General features: G+C 35.2%; 1 protein-coding gene across 1 annotated transcript in view; it reads right to left on the bottom strand.

The window, feature by feature from the left end:
- LOC148940856 (inactive double-stranded RNA-specific editase B2-like) overlaps window positions 1-22,916 on the bottom strand; it is a 43,539-nt gene that overhangs the window by 5,866 nt on the left and 14,757 nt on the right. Inside the window, exons 2-3 of the mRNA XM_089104798.1 lie at window positions 16,769-16,886; window positions 8,827-8,981 (exon numbers count right to left, since the gene is read on the bottom strand). Coding sequence (XP_088960924.1) covers window positions 8,827-8,981; window positions 16,769-16,876 — 263 coding nt within the window. The 5' untranslated portion in view covers window positions 16,877-16,886. The remainder of the gene's footprint in view (window positions 1-8,826; window positions 8,982-16,768; window positions 16,887-22,916) is intronic.

Genomic DNA, 22,916 nt, shown 5'->3' with positions numbered 1-22,916 from the left:
AAATTGAAAGGGCTAGTGCCCTTTTAATAGTCGAAAGTTACAGGAGGACAACCAAACCCCCTCCCACGCCCACCATTTCCCCAAACACATCCAATAAAAATTTTTACACAGCCATTTTTTTAGCATACTTAAAAGGTCCCCTCCTCAGCGCCTCGCTCTTTACGCTAAAGTTTTTTATCGTTTTAAAAAATAAAGTTGTGAGACAGAGTCAAACTTTAGCGTAAAGAAGAAGGCGTTGAGGAGGGGACAACCCTTTTCATATACGGAATAATTTCTGTTCGTTTTAAGTTTTAATGTCGCTCCTTACTTTCTGTTAAAAAAAAAACTTGCCTTGTTTTATTTAATTTCTGATCGTTTTTGAACTAATGCATCTTTGAGTTTGGCTCATCGTACATCAATAATTAAAACGAAATTTGCATATTCATTTTACTTTTTTTGGCTAAATGGCTTTCTCGATGCGTATTTATTTGTGGAGCAATTAAAACTATCTACAGATTAAAAAAAAAGCTGTAGATCAGTCTGTTGACTATTAAGCCTTTTAGGCACTACGTCAGAAACTATGCTGCTACTGCCTTTAACTTATCTTTTAAAAAGATAGGGTCGATTAGAGTGACCTCTGGATGCAATAGAGAACCTGAAAACAATTAAGAAAGAACTATTAAAAACCCCTGTACATTGTATATAAATAATAGAAAGAATTACCCGCCCCCCTTTTTGGAAATCCTATATAAGCCAATCAGTTAGGTCATACTTGTGAGATGGGACAGTAGCAAACCACTTCGCCGGATCACCACGTTTCTTTCTGCTTTCGCAATTACGAATAATACAAATTCGCACCATTATCTAATGACTGTCAAATACGCGAAGCGTGTTACGCTTCGCGTAACACGCGGATCGTCGGCGACATAAAGTACTATATTTGAAAATTTTGTATAAGACATTTTAATTCACTTTCTCTTCTTATATAATGCATTACTCCTGACAGGACCTGAAGAAATTGTTTAGAACAACATATATTATTACAGAAACGTTTTACTACAGGCCAACAAAAGTCCTTTCGACCATTTATGGTACCGCTTGAAATTGATCCCAAATGACAATTTTGATACAAATCAGGGGCTAAAGTTGCATTTTAACATTGTATCCTTACAGTATAATGTCAAGGAGTAGTTGCTAAGACCTGCTTCTTAATTTAGTAGTTTCTATAAAATTCCCCTTTTTCCTTTTATGAAGATCTCGACAGAGGGTAGGATCGTTCCTGTCGCCTTCCAAGGGTTGCCACCATGGCCTCGAAAAATTTACTAAATCGCATCTGTTTTTACTAAATGGTCAAAAAAAAATTGGCGCGTGCGGCTACCGCCGCACGCGCACCATCAAGCATCGATTTTTATTATAGGAGGATAATCATTAGGATTTACACAATCTTTTTTCCTTTTTTTTGTTTTTTTTTCTCTTTTCCTTTTTTCTTTCGTTTTCATACCATGATTGAAAATTTCGGATACATATAACTTCAAAAATCCTTTTTTTGGACTGTAGGTATGTACTACTGGATAGGCATAATATATCAGGTGCAGTACATCCGAGAGGTCAAACAATAGACAGGAATCTTGGATTCTGGAAATCCTGCTGATAAAGCCCGGCTTATCAAGGGTCTTCAGGTCATAAAATTCAGATATATTGAAAAATTAAAAAGCAATCAACGAAGAAAAACAGCTACAACTCATATTCATGAAGCAATTCAGGTGATGGAGCGCTTAGAATCTGAGGTGTGTTTGAAAGTGACGGCTTTTGAAATTTGTCCCCCAGTTTCTGTTTTAAAGTTTGTCTTTAAATAAGGGATAAGCTGCTTACAAAGAATTCTTGCAAATTTTAAAACAATTAATATGAGATTTTGTGAACTGTTTTTTTTTTGGATTCTCTCTCGTTCGTATTCAAGGGAATCAAAAACCAATACAATCTATGTTATTTCAAAACGGAAATGACGCAATCGGCTACCGGTTTATTTGTAAAATTAGGTGAATTAAAACATGCACTTAAAATTTGACAAGGTCTACCAAGAAAAGGAAAACTTATATACCATACAATCATTAGTTAAAAAAAAAAAAAACATTGTGTTAATAGTCTTCAGGTCAGGCAAATCATACAAATTGAAAAGTAAGAAGAAAAATGTGTAGTCATAATTAAAAAAAAGTCGCACTTTAAAAGCTTTAATCGTCCGAGCCTTCATTCAAATTTAAAGTATTCACTAGCGTCGAGTTCTGAATAAGTAGATCTACATGTTTCCATTTTTCGATAGCATAAGTAAAATTACTTCGAACTACTAAGTCATATACTCCACTTGACAACCTGAAGACAAGTGGCTTACATCTCATCATGGACAATAAACTCAAGACATTTTGCGAATTTTAATTTTTCGTTTTGGTGACCGACAAAATCAAGAACTGTCTCTCTGCTCTAGCACTTGAATGGGGCAAGCTGCAAAGAGCTAGAAAGAACTTGGGCAAGTATTGACAAATTTCGTTTCCAGCAGCTTCTTTAAAAAGGGACAAAACTAACAAACGTAGCAGTTGTTATGAGAGTATATATATATATATATATATATATATATATATATATATATATATATATATATATATATATATATATATATATATATATATATATATATATATATATATATATGTATATATATACGAGGGCAATTCAGAAACTAACCTCCGGTCGATTGAAAAAAATACACCAATTTAAGTAAAAATATTTTAATATATACATCTTACAACTACATCTTTGCACTATTTTTCGACATAGTCTCCATAACGATTGAGGCACTTATCGTATCTCTTCACAAGCTTTGAAATTGCTTCTGCATAAAAATCACCTGCTTGTGCCTTGAGCCAGCCTGTGACCGCATCTTTGAGCTCTTCGTCGTCATCAAACCGCTGGGACCCGAACCATTTCTTCATATGCATGCAGAGGTGATAATCGCTTGGCGCCAGATCTGGGCTGTAAGGTGGATGGTTGAAAACGTCCCACTTGAAAGAATCAAGAAGGGCTTTTGTTCTGCGAGCAGAGTGAGGACGGGCATTATCGTGGAAAAAAACGATACCAGAAGTCAGCATACCATGGCGTTTGTTCTGTATAGCCCGTCGTAATGTTTTTAGTGTTTCACAGTACACATCTTGATTAATGGTCGTCCCACGTTCCATGAATTCAACCAACAACACCCCTTTGGCATCCCAAAACACCGTTGCCATCAGTTTTCTGGCAGAAAAATCTTGCCGGGCTTTTTTGGTTTGGTAGGCGAATCTGAATGTGCCCACATCTTTGACTGTTCTTTTGTCTCAGGGTTTACGTACTTAATCCAGGTTTCGTCACTGGTCACGATTCTGTTTAACAATGGTTCTTCATTGTCATCATAACGTGACAGAAAGTCTAATGCAGAGGCCATTCTTTGAGTTTTGTGGTGGTCGGTAAGAATTTTGGGCACCCATCGTGCACAGAACTTGCGGTAACCCAATCTTGCTGTCAATATCTCGTACAAAAGAGTCTTAGAAATCTGTGGAAAATCAGTAGACAACTCCGCCATTGTGAAACGTCGATTTTCACGAACTTTTGCATCAACTGTCAGAACGAGTTCGTCAGTCACCAAGGATGGTCTACCACTCCTCTCTTCATCATGAACGTTTTCTCGTCCACTTTTAAATAAACGTACCCATTCACGGACAACTCCTTCGCTCATAACTTTTGGTCCGTACACGGCACAAAGCTCACGATGAATAGCTGCTGCAGAGTAACCTTTGGCTGTAAAAAACCTTATAACAGCACGCACTTCACATTTGGCGGGATTTTCTATTGCAGCACACATTTCAAACTACCACAATAACTAAACTAGCGCACGTACGATGTTCACTCGACTACGGCTTGATGCCGACTGACCTGCTGAGCGCGTGAATGCACAGATGGCGCGCTATCATATATATATATATATATATATATATATATATATATATATATATATATATATATATATATATATATATATATATATATATATGCAGGGTTCGGACTCGCCTATAAATTCCAATAAATTCCTATATTTTAATGCACTTCTATAAAATGCCTATATTTTGGCTAAAATCCTATTATTCCTATATTTTTGGCTGAAGAGCACCAAGAACATTGCTGATGATTTGCAATTTTCACTGCTCGTATATATATATATATATATATATATATATATATATATATATATATATATATATATATATATATATATATATATATATACTTATGCATTAGATGGTGGCTTATGTTACTTATGCATTAGATGGTGGCTTCTATATACTGCTAAAGAAGTCAAGATTGATTAATGTTAATGAAATAAAATAAAATAGGATGAATATATAATAGTCTATAAACAAATTTGGACTATATATTTGCACATTAGGGGGGGGGGTAAACATAGCTTATATTAAATATGTAACCTAACCTAGCCTAAGTACCCCTAAACCCCAAAAACAACAGTTTAAATATCATAAACGCAAAGAAAACCACGCTTTGCATTGCATTTCTCTATAGCGGTCTCTTGTAGTTAACCTGTCAGGCGGTTTTTTTGTGACTGGTTTCATTGCAAAATATATTATGTCATATATCACAATATAGTTACTCCTTCGTTATACCTACTCTTTTATATATGTCTAACTGTAGACGCGACTAAAAACCCTTTTCTACGGGATTATTCAAAACGCCGATTTAGATAAATACAATATATAGTGTGTTTTTATTTGCGTATGAGATATTTAATGTGTTGCGTTTGGGGTTGGGGTGGGGGAGGAGAAGGTACCGAGGTCAGGTTACTTATTTAATTTATGCGTTTATTTGCCCAACACCCCCTCCCCCTAATGTGCAAATATTTAGCCGAAATTTGTCTCTAAACTATTATATATTCATCCTTTTTTATTTCATTAGCATTAACCAAACTAGCAGTTGGTAAATATTTACCTATATATACATTACCTATATATATATATATATATATATATATATATATATATATATATATATATATATATATATATATATATATATATATATATATATATATATATATATATATATATATATATATATATATATATATATATATATATATATATATATATATATATATATATATATATATATTTGCAGTTGAGCTATATCGCCTTATTTTAAATTTCTTCTTACTTTTAATTTCTCTTAGCAAGCTCCTTTGTGCTTAATAAAAATTTTCAAACTGAGGCGATTCACCTTGGGTCACAGTTTATAGAATTATCCAGCAAGTTTATCGCAGATCATTTCTGGTCTTCATTCTCGGTACGAACAAAAAGCTCCTCCCACTTATTTCTACATTAGCGGGTTAGTCTGTTCCCGTCAATCAATGAGAAATGGTTACAAAGTGCATCATTCGTAATAGCGGGTTTCCACTTGTTTCGTGTCCAAGAGAAATCTGACTTGTCTACCCGTGAAAAGATCTAATGCCGCTTATGTTTATATCTGCAAAAACGTTCTCTGGAGCACTCGCACCTTGGTCCGGGTTTTTATAATGGGTGAGATAGGGTATGATCATACTGTTAATTCTATAAACTGTGCCTTGGGTGGTTGGCTTTTGTTTTTGTTCCACTACATTCCCAACCATCACGAACCCAAGTGTCATTATAGATTCACTGTCAATCGGTAAGACTTGATGTTGATACACAGAAAGATGTTTTTGTCGATCTTAGGACACCGGAAATGAAGTGTCAGTTAACAAAAGAAGGACAACAGGCGCCTGGTTGGCTCTCTCATATTTAGACTACGCCAATCAAGATCAGAATGAAACCAAATTATTTGTTGGTCAAAGAATATAGATATAAGTACAAAAATTTTGAATTGAACCACATTGTACCATATTATAGTATAATGTGCCATATTTATGGAATTGTACTAAATTGTACCAGTAGAGGTGAAATGTACCAAAATGGTACAATTGTACCACGTTTGGTGTCACTGACACTGACCCACTAATGACAGAGTAAATGGGAGGAGCTGTTTATACGTGCCGAGGATGTAGTTCCAAAAATCACTAAGCCTTGATCTTACTGTTATATAATTTATATAGAGTGCCCATGTACTGAAGCTACCAAATCTTTCGCATATTTGCCTGTAAACGCTTGATCACAAGCCACTGAGGCCGTACTATTTAATAAAGCTACTGATCAGGAATCAATAATTCAAGATGCTAGCCGTTATTTGACTGAGGTCGTAATAAAATACTCAACTTTTGAAAGAATATATTTAACAGTGGCAGTGTACACCAAAGATTTTCGTCAATTTTTGCTTGCCAAAAAGGTCACCCTACGAGGTGACCAAAATTCGCTAATTTGGGCGCTTACTATTCAATATAGTTCAGCAGGACTGACAAGTTTGGCGCTTTACTTAGAAGCCTATGATTACGACCCTTTTTGTATAGAACCCCAAGAAATCCTTTTTACTTAAGGGGAAAGAACTTCCAGAACAACACTAAAAACATTTAAAAGATACAGCACAGTTTTAGATAGATGAAGAAAAAAAAAATTTTCTTATCAGATATTACCGAACACCCCAGGTGTACAGAAGAGACAAATTAAGATTGATACCTGGTATACTAAAAACTCTAAAAGGCGAGATAGTACACATATCCCAAGTGGTAGCTGCATGGAAGAAGCAAACAGAATAGGAAGAATTGACTAAAATTTGTATTTTCAAATTGACCATTACTTTGCTTGCTTGAAACATTTTATCTTGCTTCTTTTCTTTACAATATCCTGGATTGTTTTTATTTCAAAACCTCAATTACTTTACAATAAACAACGAATTTGACTTTTAAATGACTATAGAACAATATATTTTCTAAGCAGCATTAAATTATGGAATCATTATGACCGGTACCAAATGCTTGGCTTTTCACGTTGATTAGGGCTAAATATATATTTTCACAAGATCTCACAGATAGTTTCTGAATATTACTTTTATAAAAACATTCTCTATTATTACTGCGTTCCATTTTCAGTGTATCTGCCTCATAAGTGTGGTTTATTGGGTTTTCCTTTTTGTTGGTGGACATTTGTTAGAATTCTGTTTCCATGATCAGTGCAGTTTATTGGGTGTTCAGAGTCACATCCAATATTACCCCCCCCTAATTCTGAGATATAGTGCTAGACTATACCCTTTTTTTTCATGTGGGTGTTATTTGGGATCGTGAACCAGCTGTTGATCAGAAACAAATAACTAAATTTAAACAAAGCTAGCTCTGGTGGTTGCCCACTTAATGAAACCCAGTATTCATTCTCAGAGTGTCAAATGTGCCGCAAAGCTCAGCCACACTTTACACTGTTCTTCAGATTATGGAACAAAGATTCAGAATTGTAGAATGCTCTTCAGATGCAGATTGCTAGAACAAAAATATAATTTTTTTTACATTGCTAATTTTTTGCTTACTCCCATGGTTCGGTTTGTGTTTTTGACAATTCATCCACATCTCCCCTCTAATGGTCTCATATAGCCCTAGGCTATACAAAGAAAATAAGCAAAAATATAGAATTTTTACTTTATAATATGAACCAAGCATCGATGAATCATATTTCCTTCTTTCCCCCCTCCCTATTTTTATCTGTTTTCCATTAGTTTTCATTAATTATTACTTTACTTCTCTCTGCGTACCCTAAGGGCGCATGACGCCACTGGGGGGGGGGGGGCGTCATGTATAAATATTAAGTATAAATATATTTTTAAATATAAATATATATTAGTTTAAGTATAAATATATTTATACTTAAACTAAAACAAAAAAGGTTAAACAAAAAAGGGTTAGCTGACCTTTTTTGTTTAAGTATAAATATATTCTAATATTTTAATATATTTCGATTTATAGTCTGTGAGAAGGCGTGTTCCAGTCATTATAAATATTCGATATTGTTTAAACGCCAGTAAATGAAATTGCTTATTTAATATGTGAGTTTTTTTTCTCATTTATTCATATTTTGTCTTTTGTTTGTGTAGTATTTTTTGTATGTTGATGTCAGAAATTTTTTTGTTTTTCCGTTGAGAAAGGCTCCCGGACGTAGAGCCGAAATATTCGGAGTATTTTTGTTTAATTAAGTGTTTTGTATTCACTGCTTTATAGAAATTAAAACCCATTTTTCTTGTTTAATTTTTTTGGGGGAAGACTGGGGATGAAGTAACAAAACACAAAACTAACCATGAAAATAGGGCTAAAATTTGCAATATAAAAATGTCGCTTTTTGTTCTAGCATGTCTCCTTTGTAGGTATAACTTCAAAAATTAATATATATTACTCCGAATTTGTTTGTTGACTGGACTGTCCGGTGGAAAAAATTGGTATTTCAAGGATATTCCAAAATGGAAAAATAATAGTAAATATATAATAATACTTTTTAACTTTTTTGAATACTCGTCTGTTGTTGGACAAGTATACTTGAATACTTGTCAGTTGCTGGAATCGTTACAAAGAGATCAAAGGAGAGTAAGCATTTTAACATTTATATAATGCTCTACAGGTGACGCTTCAGTAATACTCTATCGGTGATGCTCCAGTAAAGCGTTCGGTCGAAAAGATTGCCAAAAAGAAGAAACCAAAAATAGATACCAAAATCAAAATAACTGTAAAGCACTGTAACGGCACAACCTGACACAGACAAAGAGACGACAGACAGAGAAAAGGAAGAAAGCGTGTAGAGAGCGATGGAGAGACAGAGGAAGATACAGAGAGAGTGTGAGAGACAGAGAGGGAGGAAAAGAGAAACCAACCTTCGTAAAATAGGAATGTTAACACGTTGCCCAATAACTATTCCTTGTAAATAAATTGGACCAACCAAATGCGATAGCAGGACATCTTGAACTCCCACCACATTCCATTTGGCTAATTTGTCGGAACATGAGTGGGTAATGAGCCTTGCTTTGCCCTGAAAAACATTTTTGACAATCAACTTGAAAACTTTCTTGCTAGTGTACGATCAACCCCTACTAAACCTGCTAAACACAATTTGTGCTTCTGGGTTCTAAGACAGTACATAAAGTGGAAATGAGAAAGTATATCCCATGGGACTTGCTTAAAATTCTAGTTACACAGGTTGTAAATTGATCCCTAAAATCACATTGGTCACCAAAAAATTTCAAATTTTCTGAAAAACTCCATACGCCCCTATTTTCACTGTTTCGGCTAGCCAACACATCACCACCACAGTAGATATGGAGCTTATTGCCGAATTATGCCGATATCTCATGAAAACCCAGTGCCTTTTCGCTTTTGGGGGCAAAAAATTTGTTTGTCGATTTGCGTAATTAATTACTAGAAATCAAACTAAAAATTTCCAAATATGGACGACTAATTACTGACCGAAATGGGCAAAGCTTTCAAACTTGTCTTTTAACACTCCCTGGTCAAATATACATACATACGTAAATGACAAAATTATATCAAATGGAAATAATTTAGCCACCTATCCATCCACACTAACTTGTGATCTATTAGCCCCTTCTGCTGCGAAGGCGACACGCAGATCATCATTAGGATATTATCTAAGGGAAGAAGATCGAACTAAATCAAACGACATGGTTCATTTGATTAGTCGCATTAATTATATTTTTTTTTTGCATTTCTCAATTTTTGCCTCCTGGTGTAAAAGTTTATGTTAAGTTTTTTCCCGCTCCAAGTGCATTTCTTTTGAGCAAAAGTAGTAATGCATCCCCCATGCAAGCATTTCTATTTCCGAATGTATTTTAAAAAGATAAATTTTGGGCCTAGCCTGGGACTAGCTGTAGAAAATCTAAGAGCTGAAGGAGACTATGTGAAGCTTGTTTACCCTACAATTATTTCATATGCAAGACAAATTGTTAATAAGTCGCCATCATTTTGTGAAAATAATTCATTTTGTGCCCTTCGTCTCTCCTCCAATCAAAGCTAGCCATTAGTTTTGGGAAAACAAGCAGTTTTTTGGGTAATTTCAATGAAAGCCGTTTTAATTTTAATCTCAATAACCTTTAGAATATACAAATGTCTATAAATGTTCAATCTTTTTACAAATTAATTTGGCTGATACAAGCTATCTTTTTCTGTATGAATTAAGCATGCGTGCTTTATCTCAATTATTTGAAAAAAACTACGTTTTCTAAAGAGTTAAAGAGGCTGAGTCACAAGTTCGAACCTTAAAACGTACAGGGATTTGGAGGCACAAATCCCCAAATCCCCCGCTTTTGCAGCCTTTAAATAAAAACAAGTTTTTTAAACTGAAAGTAAGGAGCAACATTAAAACTTAAAACGAACCGAAATCATTCCGTATATGAAAGGGGATGTCCCCTCCTCAGCACCTCGCTCTTTACGGAAAAGTTTTTCATTGTTTAAAAAAAATAGACCTTTGAGAAAGTCAAACTTTAGCGTAAAGAGCGAGGCGCTGAGGAGGGGACAGTCCATTTCACATACGTATTAATTTCTGTTCATTTTAAGTTTTAGTGTTGCTCCTTACTTTCAGTTTAAAAAACTTGTTTTTTATTTAAAGGCTGCAAAAGCGGGGGATTTGGGGATTTGTGCCTCCAAATCCCTGTACGTTTTAAGGTTCGAACACGTGACTCGGCCTCTTTAACTCTTTAGAAAACGTAGTTTTTTTTTTCAAATAATTTCTGCACGTTTTTGTACAGTTTATTACTTATATTGCTTGACTAACTGTTAGCTGATCGTGTCAGGAGTTAAAGTTGGGGGGCTGCCGCCCCCCAAACCCTCCGCTTTTGAAGGTTCTTGTTTTATTTCATTTGTTTATTCTTTTGCAAGTATCACAACTAAAGAAACGTTCTTGTGTTAGTCTAGCCTAAACTTAGCTTCGAGACTATTGTCTTCTCAAAGTGTTCTCTCTGGGAGCTTTATCTTCAGGATTTGCAGTCAAAACTCTATAACTCTATCCACAGTAAATCCACATTGATTTGTTTTGTTATCGACTTGCGTCATTAAAATCTCTTGACATTCTTCAGTCAGATTCGCCTCGTTTAGTTCCAAGACGAATGCCAATGCAAGTTTTTGGCGGCATGCCTAAATTAACATGAAAACAAGGTTTTTCGTAAATGTAAATTTAGGGGATAATTTTTCGGTCTGAAAATATCAAAAGGCCCTAACAGGTCGAATTCCGGTTCGAATGAGTCCTCATTCACCCGGATCTGTTGCAAACTGGGGCACGTAGGAGTGTCAGATAAAAAAATAACTTGATGAACATTAAGTGGCTATGTTTGGTTTTTGGAAAACAGGGAAGAAGTGATCGGATTGAGCTGAAATTTTGAGGATAAGCTCCCACGCCCTAGAAAAGCTTATCCTCTAAATTTCAGCCCGATCGGACAACGTTAAAAGGGGACTGTGCTGGGAGGGTCGAAACTTCCGGCCCACTTTCCCCCATGAAGATAAAGATGGCGGGGAGTGAAATTTTGCATTTTTCTTAGTTTGAGCTTAGGCTACAAAATGCGATCACCGCCGTCTCTCTGCGACCGCTAGGACCGGAAATCGCTTAACATTGTGGTGGGTCGCCTCTTTCAAGAGGCACAAGTGTGCCTCCTTGAAATGCTCTAAACTTCGAAAATGGGCATAGTTACGAAGAGTGGATCGAACATAAGGCTTATGTAATTTCTGATGTAAGTTGCAGTCAGGATTTAGCCCTCATGAATAATAATCAGATGTGTTTAGATTTGAATTTCACCGAAGCTTCATCCAGCTCAACGACTCTTTTTGGTGTTTGCATTTCACGAAAGTATTTTGGAACTTAAGGGCTGGGCACACGTAGCTGATTTCGGGAACTGATTTCCAAATCAGCGCCGATTTTAAAAGAAATCGGCGTCGATTTGAGCTTGAAAAACTTTCTAGTTTTCGGTGCCTATTTACAAAATCAGCGCTGATTTTCATCATGATTATCACAAAAAAATTGGGATACATATAAATAGTCAGCCAGAGGTATCTGTGGTGAAAGACCCCACAACTGAGCTGAGAAATAAACTGAAAACTGAGCTGAGATCAATCAAGCAACTATTAATAAACTTCAGTTGACTATTTGTGCCCATGATTTTTTGTTTTGAAAATTTTGCGCAATATATTTTTCTTTCAACTAATTTTTTTTTACCGCTATCGTTTGTCCACTGATGCTGATATCGGTTCCCGAAATCAGCTACGTGAGCCTAGCCCTTTACTGCTGAGAACCATCCTATAGTGCTTTACCTCAATAATGAAGTCTCTTCAGATTCTAAATATTTTGGAAAGTGATTTTGAAAATGCTAGAATTGAAAGTGTTTGTATCCTTTTGGATCATCTAAGCAGAAAAATACTGTAAACTATCCTACAGCCATTGTCTTGATGTTATCGATTCATCCCTTGAAGAAGGACACTGAATAGGAATCTACATTCTTCCTAAAGAATTTAATCAAATATTCGACACTTTTGGGAGGGATTATAAAGCATGGCCGTTTTTGAAAATTTCCTTGAAAAATTTTCTGTAGTAACTCAAAATAGAAAACATATACAAGCTAGTTTTACAATGTAATGTTGACTTCATTTACTGCTGTTTATTTTATTATGAAAATTTAATAAAGCCGCTGTAGAATGTTGAGCATTCACCTTAAAAGTGTATATAAAAATTTTGAATGTAGTGATGTCGAATTTATCGACTTAATATTTTTTTTTTTTAAGTTTTCTCAGTTTAATAAATATTTTAACAATAGAGGTTCTCCAGGACACTACTGACACTTTTTGCTTATAATATAATGGGATACATAATCTGGGAGATGTTTTACAAAGTCATAAGCAAGGGGTGGGGGGGTTCCCCGGAATTCTAAGAAGTCGTAAAGGAAATGACTGCGGGGGATAATTACAAATTAAATTAAGAAAACTAGTCTATCAGTTTGGAAGATAATTGGTAATATAATATGCCTAGTTTAGTCTCCTGCGTATGAAGGATCATAACAGCATGTCTTAGATTTAGCCTCTTTCAGGGGGTACAGTTTGTCTGAAAATCTATTTTAAGAGGGTGAAACTTAGACCAGGGGTTATTGTAAGAACGGTTGACCTACATAATAATGTTGCGGAGAATTTGCTATATCTCCGTGCGATGTCGTGAGGGATCTGATATATCACAATACACAATAGTCTAATTAAACAGGTCCTGTGATTCAGGGATTTGTGATCCGAGCAAAATTTGAACTTTGGCGTAATATTTGAACCCATAATACACAAGTAACAAAACTCCTTCCCCCTACAGAAATAAAAAAATAAATAAAAGTCCAATAAAATTCTCAAATTTGAAAGCCTTCTTGTCAACGGGAGGGGGGGGGTATTTTCCGGGGGGTACAGTATTTGGACAGTTTGAAGTCAGAAAACAATTTTTCGAGGCATATGGCCACTAAAAATCACAGAAGAATAGCAAGGTATCTGGAAATTTTGTTAACTAACTAACTAAAAAAAAAAAAAAAAAAAAAAAAAAAAAAAACAGTATAAAGTAAATGCAATGTTTTATTTAAGTGTTTTTTCCAAGTATTTTTTTTTCAATGACCGTTTTTCCAAGTATTAAATACTATTATCAGGTTTATGTTATTGACAAGGATCGTTATTTACTTACCATTCATTACTATGAAGAATTTGTTTTTTTTTTTTTTTTTTTTTTTTGCAGTATCCAAATCATGTAGAAATGTTTTGTGGAAAACTTGTTAGGGGTCACTCAGTCACAAATTAGAAAATATATTTTTCCTTATTATGGGTCAAAATCTATTGGCAGGCAGCCGACAGTGGGGCAACAAACATTTTTTCCATGGTTTTTCCCTATTCTGCTTTTTTTCTTTAGTTTCCTTATAATTACTACGTAGTCCCAAATTTCCAGGTGGGAACCATGGCCCCCTGCCCCCCTTGCCGGTGCCCATGGCCTCGTTAAGCCAAAAATGAGTAGAAATAAATTCAAATAATTTTCCAAGCGTAAAACTACGACGGATCACCATAAATAATTGAATTGAGCCCAAAACGAACAGAAATAACAATAAATAACCTATTCAAACTCAAAATAGCAACAACTACCATGTGTAGGGCTAACAACCGCCACACCTCCTCAAGACCAGAAAGTAATTTGCACTTTGCTGAAAACAAAATGCATTTTAAATGTTTTCACTTTTTTTACTTCAACAAATAAAGAAGTATTAAGATTATAAGGAATAGATATCACAATATGTATATCAAACTGGCAATGTACGGTTATATTTTTTTTTTATAGCAAAGTGCAAATTATTTTCTGGTCTGAAGAAGACATGGGTGTTGTCAGCCATACTCCTTTTACTTTTTACTCGTTTTGAGTTTGTCTAGGCTATCTATTGTAATTTCTGTTTTGGCTTTAAAATACACTTATTTGTCTATCTATCTAATATGCAGAATAATTGTACCAAACACATTTTGCATGCAGACCCGCTATGCTTACCCCCCCCCCCCTAATGTGCAAAACTAAAGCGCAAACTTATTTCTAAAGTAACGAAGAAACTGACAAAAAACCGGTGTGTTCTTGAATTTTACACAGCGTAAACTTGAGTGAGTGGCGCATAACACACAAGTACCAAAATCCCATCCCCCCCTACGGAAATTAAAAAATAAAACTGAAATAAAATTCTCAAATTTGGAAAGCCTTATTTTCCACGGGGGAGGGGGGTTCTTTTTTTTGGGGGGGGGGGGGTATTTACCCTGGGGGGGGCATTTTCCGGGGGGGGGGGGTATTCGCCTAGAACCAATCTAAGCATATTTACAATGTATTTGTGCTAAATGATTATATCAATGAAGATTTAATCAAACTGCTGTATAATGTTGAGTATTCGCCTTAAAAGTGTATGTAAAAATTTTGAATGTAGTGATGTAGAATTTATCGACTGAATAAATTTTTTGAAAAAAAAGTTTTCTCAGTTTAATAAATATTTTAACAATAGAGGTTCCCCAAGACACTACTCACACTTTTTGCTTATAATATAATGGGATACATAATCTGGGAGATGTTTTGTAAAGTCATAAGCAAGGGGTGGGGGTTCCCCGGAATTCTAAGAAGTCGTAAAGGAAATGACTGCGGGGGATAATTAAAAATTAAATTAAGAAAACTAGTCTGTCAGTTTGGAATAGATAATTGGTAATATGATATGCCTAGTTTAGTCTCCTGCGTATGAAGGATTATAACAGCATGTCTTAGATTTAGCCTGTTTCAGGGGGTACAGTTTATCTGAAAATCTATTTTAAGGTGAAACTTAGACCAGGGGTTATCATTTGCAGCGGGGTTATCAATGTATAACTTTTTTTGGTCTTAGACCTGGGCACTTCGTATCAAAGGAGTTGTCGTAGAAACTTCGAAAAGGGCTCATTCAATCGGAAATTGGAGTGGCTTGTGCCCTTTTTAATAGTCGAAAGTGATTGGAAGGCAACTAAAATCCCTTACACGCTCACCATTTATCCGAACACATCCAATCAAAATTTTGAGCTAGCCATTTTGTTCAAAGTAGTTGAAAGGTCCGGAAATTATAATGGGATATATAATTTTTTATTGGATATAGACAAGACAGTAAATTGTCTGCGGTTAGAAGAAAAGAGACAATGAGAATTCAAAAACCTTAAAAAAGAAAACCAAAAGTTTAAAGCTCAGTAGATATCGTTGCTAGAAATTGGACTTATTTTAATAATCAAATATCTTTGGTAAGCCTGCAATATGAAAAGACAGTAAATTGTCTCAAATTGTCAGCGGTTAGAAGAAAAGCGACAACGAGAATCATTGACACTGAAAATATCGATATTTTCTTCCATTTTTTTCTTGTAATTTCTGCAAACCCATTCTGCAAAACTTCCTAGCCCTTCCCCTGAATACCGCCTTGAGATCAGGTAGCCTATATATAAATATTTAAAGAATTACAATCTCTTAAGTTCTCCGTGCTATTTAAGATAAGCTAATTTACTTCTAAATTGTTAGGCTTTCTCGAAAGTTGTTTAATTTTATTTACGAACGTTTTTATTAGTATCTATCACAAATATAATTTGTGCTTTACTGAGGAAATTCTTTTAAATGTTTTCACTTTTATAACTTTAAGAAATCAAAAATTAATTAAGATTTTAAGGAATAAATATCAGCATATGTATATTAAACTGACAATGCATATTTTTTTTCCAGTAAATTCATCTGAATTTTTTTCAGTAAAGTACAAATTATATTCTGGCTTTTAGAAAGCATGGGGTTTAGAGCCCTACTCATATTAATATCTGCTCGTTTTGAGTTTGGCTCTGTTATCTATTTTAATTTTTGTTCGTTTTGGGTTTCATGTATTTATTGATACTGATTTGTGGTAGTTGTATGCTTGGTAGATAGTTTTGATTCTATTTTATTTTTGGTTTGATGGAGTTCTTTACTTTTTATTGAAAAATCTATTTTGTGGAAAGTTTTTTTTAATTAACTGTATGAAGGGTGGTCTACATAATAATGTTGCGGAGAGTTTGCTACATCTCCGTGCGATGCCGTGAGGACTCTGATATATCACAATATAAAATTAGCGTACTCCCAAGCAAAAAAAAAAGAAAAAAAGATTTCAATCTTGGGACAGCCAAAACCTGCGGGGACACCGTTAAGGTTTCTACTACTCCCCAAGTGTACATTTATGATATAAATAATATGTTTATGGTATACATGTTACATAAGAAGTCCTAAAAAACAGAGCAGATACTTACCATTACAATTCGGTTCCATCTACATTGTGTCCAATTCTTCGTGTCTCTGATGTGTAATCCCTCAATTTTGGCCTGCAATGGACCGATGGTTTTTTTCCTACCGTCCATTACGCATTGCCTATAAAATAAGGCAATAAAAAACCGTCAAGCAATAAGCTTCCACCCGTTTTACAAAATACTCGCCTTGGGTTAAACAGTCATCAAACTGTATTAAGTCATCACAGTGTCATGAAACTGAATCAATCAAAATTAATTTTAGGGGTTGCCTTAAACAAATTGCAGAAGTTTTGATTTTGGGATGATTCGAACCGGAAAAAAAATTCTCTACTACAAATACAAAATCGGGCAAAATTGGTCGATGCGAAATTAACTTTTTTTGTCTTTTCTTCTAAAATGACGACTTCTAAATAACAACTAAATTTACACTTATAGAAAGTCAGTAATAGGTTTGTCCGGTACGTAGATAACGAAAATACACCTTGTTTTTGTTTTGAATGCTCATGTTTTGCCTCCCTTTTTTTCGCTCATAAATCAAGCGTCGATATAGGTCTGAGAACAACATTATGGGAAGTTGAATCCATACAGAAGGAAACTGGGCTACTAATGCAGAGAAGAAGTTGTGTCCAGTCTGTCTACCGTCGGTTTTGGCCAAAATGTAGTTTCAGTATCCGTTTAAGATCTCCGAATATGTTTCTTTATTCGTTCAGGGAATCCTGTGAAGCAAATCGCCCCCATCTAAAATGTAAGTGCATGTCAGACTAAGCTTTACCCCAATATTGTCAAATTCCGAAAGTTGTCTGATAGTTTTTGCCAGCTCTGGTTTATTTGGCTTTTGGAACGTGCCAGAATCGTCAAAAAGCGACACAGGATAGGATTCTGGCATGTTCTGAAAGCCAAATAGACCAGATCTGGCATAAGCGATCAAACAACTTTCAGAAATTGATACTACTGGGGAAAAGCTTAGTCTGACATTCACCTACATCTTAGACGGGGATGCTTTGCTTCACAGGATTCTCTCAACAAGTAAAGAAACATCTTCGGAGATCTTAGACCGATACTGGAATTACGTTTTGGTCAAATATCCAGACACCATTATTGTCTTTGATGGCTACGATATCGCTTCTTCGACAAAAGATATGGTTCATCTTAAGCGAAACCAGGTCACTAGACGGGAAGAACTGTTTAACCCAGAAATGAGACTGGCCACCAAAAATAGAGGAATTCCTTTCGTGCAAAAAGAATAAAACCCGTTTCGCCTATTTACTTTCGGATTATTTACGAGGAGAATGTTTCAGAACCGTCCAAGCCAAAGTTGGTAGTGATTTGCTTATTGTGCTTTCAGCAGTTGGATCTACGAATTTATGGTATACTGTAGTTATTGGTGATAATTCCGACTTGCTAGTATTGTTATTTCTTCATTGTATTCCAGAGAGCCACAAGGTCTACCTGCACAGTGAGCCTAAGGCAACCACTTCAGGTGCAACTTGGGACATCAAAGCCATTGTTAAGAAGATTTTGACTAAAACCTGCAAACTGCTTCCTTGTGCTCATGCAATTCGTGGCTACGACATAACTTTCTGTCTATATGGACTTGGCAAAAGGATTACGCTTAAACTGCTGAGACACAACGAACAGTTTAAGAAAAATGCTTCAACATTTTTTCGAATTGATGCTTCGAAAGAAAAGATTAAAGCAGCAAAAGAGGCTGCACTTTCCATATTGTACGGTGGAAAGCCTACTAACAATCTTGGCAGTTACCGACACCGTATGTTTCAGCGAAAAGTAGCGACGTCTACAACTTTCGTCCATCCCCAAGATCTACCTCCTACTTCAGCAGCAGCGAAATTTCACTGTTTCTGAGCTTATCTTTAAGTACAAGATTGGATCGAGCTTCATAACACTGCCCTTGATCCTGAGAATTTGGGATGAAAACTCCAGAACGGTATGCTGCACCCTATCCTCACGGATCTTCAGCAACACCAAAGAAAATTTTCACTGCGATAGTGACCGGTGCAGCTGTAATCGAAATGGCATCGAATGCAATATTGATTGCAAATCTTGAATAGGAACAAGTTGCTTTAATGTTCCGGTCTAAATCGAAGATGAAGAAGACATATGAAAAATTAATCAATGTGATGAATCTCTAACCCTTTTGCAATTTCAAATTAGCTGCAATTTTTTTTTTAAATCAAAATCAATGATTTACCTAGTCGTGAGAAGTTGCTGACTGGTTCCTAATAATTTGGGATGGTCACGTTTAGGGTGGAGGTTGGAATAAATTAATGTGGACATGACTTCTTCCCTGTATTAGCAGTCCAATTTTTTCTCTATGGACTCAACTTCGCGTAATGTTGTTCTCAGACCTATATCGACACTTGATTTAAGGATGGGACGGGAGGGGGACTAAACATGAACGTTCAAAATAAAAGCAAAGCGCATAATCGTAATATACGTACCAGATTCACCTATGATCGACTTTCTATACATGCAAATTAAGTTGTTTTTAAAATATCATCAATTTAGAAGAAAAGACGAAAAATGGTCAATATCACCTCGTCCGATTTTGTATTTGCTGTAGGGAATTTTTTTTTCCAGTCCAATTGGTACCAAAATCAAAACTTGTGTAATTTGTTGAGATAAAGCCTTTCACTGTTGTATAAAGCTTTCAGTCTTAGCATATATTGATGAATGCAGAATAGAAAACTAACTTTCATTTGCTGTGCTTTTATATAGCCAAGCTATACTAAGTTGTTCTACACATTTGCTGGAAATATAACAAAAACAATTTTTGGGCCACTAATACAGCAAAAAAGAAAAGAAAAAACCAAAATAATAGACAAGAACAAAACAGTAAACAAGAACACTACAGTAACAAAGAATAATAAAAAGTTCATTCTGGTGTGTATTAGTCTCGTTTTTCAAACACACTTTAAGAGCAACGATTAATAAAGCATCATGGTTGATGGCGTAATCTTGTATGGTTCATCAAACCAATTGCACTCATACCTAGAAAATTGGGAGAGGGGGAGGAGGGGACATTTTGAAAAATACCTTTATTCGGGACTTTTATTGAAATGCCTTTTTTATATTTTAAGTAAAAATAAATTGTCCCCTAGATATGAAAACACATTTTGCATCCCCCCCCATACATCTTCAAACAATGATAGTACTGGACATGGGCAATGTATTCATTCAATGCTAACTTGGAATAATTGTAATTATTAGAAGTAATACAGTTTGATATTTAAATTTATGTAGGAACATAAAATCAGACATACAAATTATATTATAAGAGTGATACAATCCGACATTCCAAATTCGGAGTGATTTAATGTTAATGAATAAAGATTATATAATCTGATAAAAGTCCAATATATAATGAGGTATATATAATGGGACAAAGAAAAATCACAGACATAAGTGATCAGGGGTATGACTGAAAATAGTAAATTACATCGATATTAATATCAAACACAACTTCAACAACTTCAACAACATGTATAAAAATTGTGGATTTTGTGTGTAACCAAGAAAAGATAAAAAAAAATTACTAGGATCTAAAGTACACAATTCCTAATTTGGATTATATCATATCTATCTCATCAACATCCATCCGCTTCTTATGAGTTTTTGTCGCATTGTATCACTCCTTGAGTACTCGTATTTGATTGTTTATCTGATAGCCGATATCTAATGTCCAAATTTTATTATTACGAATTTATGCACAAAACTGAGTAGAAGATCAAGCCACTAAAGGTCATTGCCCGACCCCCCCCCCAAAAAAAAAAAATAATATATATATAATAGCCTGGCTATTGGCCCCCGTCAGGTGTTATATTTTTAGATGGGGGTTACTTATGATTTTTTTTTCATTCTTGGTAGAAAAGCTGTGGTAGTGTCAATATTCGTCTTCTTTATATCTCCCGACCAAGCGGTTTTGGTAAGGAGTATCGTACTTCAAAAGTTAGGACAGAGTCATTTCCCGCTCATCAGCCGTCAGCAGCAATTGATACTTGATCCTCGGAACTAGCACTGGAAAAAGAACTCCCTCTTCCACCCTTTCCACAAAATGCCTTATCTCATATTCCTACTCTGGACGGGAACGCCATTACCTAGACGGCGGTGAAATTACTAGTCGTAGGCCTGTTTTTGTGTCAATGGCTATCATAAGAACATTGTTAGCATTATTCCTATATCTGATTATATCTTAACTGTTACTACATCAGTTGCATAATTTCAGCAATGACTACCTTTTCGAATCTATTAGCCAATTATATAACGGTTTATCAATACTATTTATTAGGAGGATAAAAAATTTAATTCCAGTTACATATATATGGTTCCTATAACTGAGCTGTATTTTCCCATACACGCTAGGTATAGGGCAAGTTGGCAGTAGACGGAGTAGGCCACATAATTTTACTTTTGGGGGAGGGGAAAGGGGGAGAAGCTCCATATTGAATTGAATTTTGTTCCTTTCAAATTTGACTTAAATATTCAACTTAATGTGCTTTTTGTTCTCGAGTCCAAAACTTTAAATTTTTCAACATACCACATTTCAACATCGAAGGTTCATCAAAGTTTCACAACATCGGAGTGATGTTTTTTCAGCATTGAAGATTAAAAGTGCTACATCCTCCTCAACATTCCCTTAAAGTTGTCACAAGTAGACGCAGTAGCAGTTGTAAGCAGTAACAGTCACATTTGCAGGTTGTCGCACTTGAAGTATTCACATCAACAATCACAACCAGTCTCATTTGCAACCAAAATAGGAGTAGTTGTAATAGCAGCCCAGTTAATTCCCATATCCATTCCTAAGATATTACAGATACACCTCTTTTAAAACGTGGATATAGGTAGTTTCTTCTGATATAACTCAACATACTCGTCAATATTTCCCGAAATTATTCCTCAATACCCTTGGACAATAGAAGGGGGGGGGGCAAATTACAAAATCTTGTATTTAAAAAATGAAAAATTTATATTCCTCACCCCAAGGACCAAAGGGGTACGGCATCCCCAGAAGAGCAGCAATTTGATGGTGTAACCATTCTGAATAAAATGGCACAATAAGATCTCTGTCAGTGTTAGGGGGCATTTTGAAGGACAAGAGGGGCGAGGTCGGTTGTTCTTCGTTGCATTTTCAACATTCCTGTCGACATACTTTTAAAGTTTCAAAATAATACCCTTAGCGCTTCCTTAGTTATTACTTTTTCGTCATTTTGACACCTTTCTTGCATATAGTGTTTTTTTTATTCTGTTTGAAATTTCCCTTAACATTTCTGAATAGTTTTACCTTAATACCCATAGCCTCTTTGGCGACTCAAGATCAAACTAGAAGACCCCTTTTCCAAATAGTCAACCTTGTATATAAGCAATGGGCAATTTATAGAGATTAAAAAACTTGCCCAAGGGACTGTGGGAGGTTTTGTCGATCTAGAAAATGTTTGACTTTTAAACTGTTTTAAACGAGATAGCTATTCCAAAATTTTGATCAGATATCTTTGGAGGGAAAGCAGCTACAAAAGGAAAAGGACTGGCTGCCATCTGACTAATTTTTAAGCGGTTCTAGAGTAGATACGCCTTTTTGATCAACTGGATGCACATACTATCTTTTGATTTAGATTAACACACCTTTTAACATTTCCCAAGGTTTCAACTTAATGCCCTTATCATTTCCAAACATTCATAGAATCAAACGTCCCCATTTTCTAGTGATAAACCCCACATGTAAAAATGGACAAATTGTATAATTTACAATCATTGCTATAGGAGGTTGTGGAGGGTATTGCATCCCCAGAAGCATAGTTACTAGATCTTTTGATTGTTTTTAACAAAATTTCTTTTTCTAAATTTCGATCAGTGATGAGATAAGGGTTCACTGAAAAAGGACAAGGGGGTTGGTTGTCCTAAAATAGCCCTTCACTATCTCCCTCGACATCCCTTGAAACTTTCAACTTAATACCTTTAGTCATTCCTTACATATTGATTATACGTCATTCTGATGAAAGATCTTAAGGCGAATTGGCCAGCCATGACAAAGAATAAAAAAGAGAGGAATAACCTTCCATCTGAGATTTTTCTCAGAATTAAGGACATGACTGTTAAGTCTTTTCACCCTGATTTCCACCTGTCAAAGGTTCGCTTG

This window comes from Artemia sp. Qi Xiang Cuo, chromosome 19 (genome assembly GCF_049724085.1).
Source record: "Artemia sp. Qi Xiang Cuo chromosome 19, ASM4972408v1, whole genome shotgun sequence".
NCBI classification, from domain to species: domain Eukaryota; kingdom Metazoa; phylum Arthropoda; class Branchiopoda; order Anostraca; family Artemiidae; genus Artemia; species Artemia sp. Qi Xiang Cuo.
Note: the sequence above shows the minus strand (reverse complement) of the source record. Positions and strands in the feature narration are given on the sequence as shown.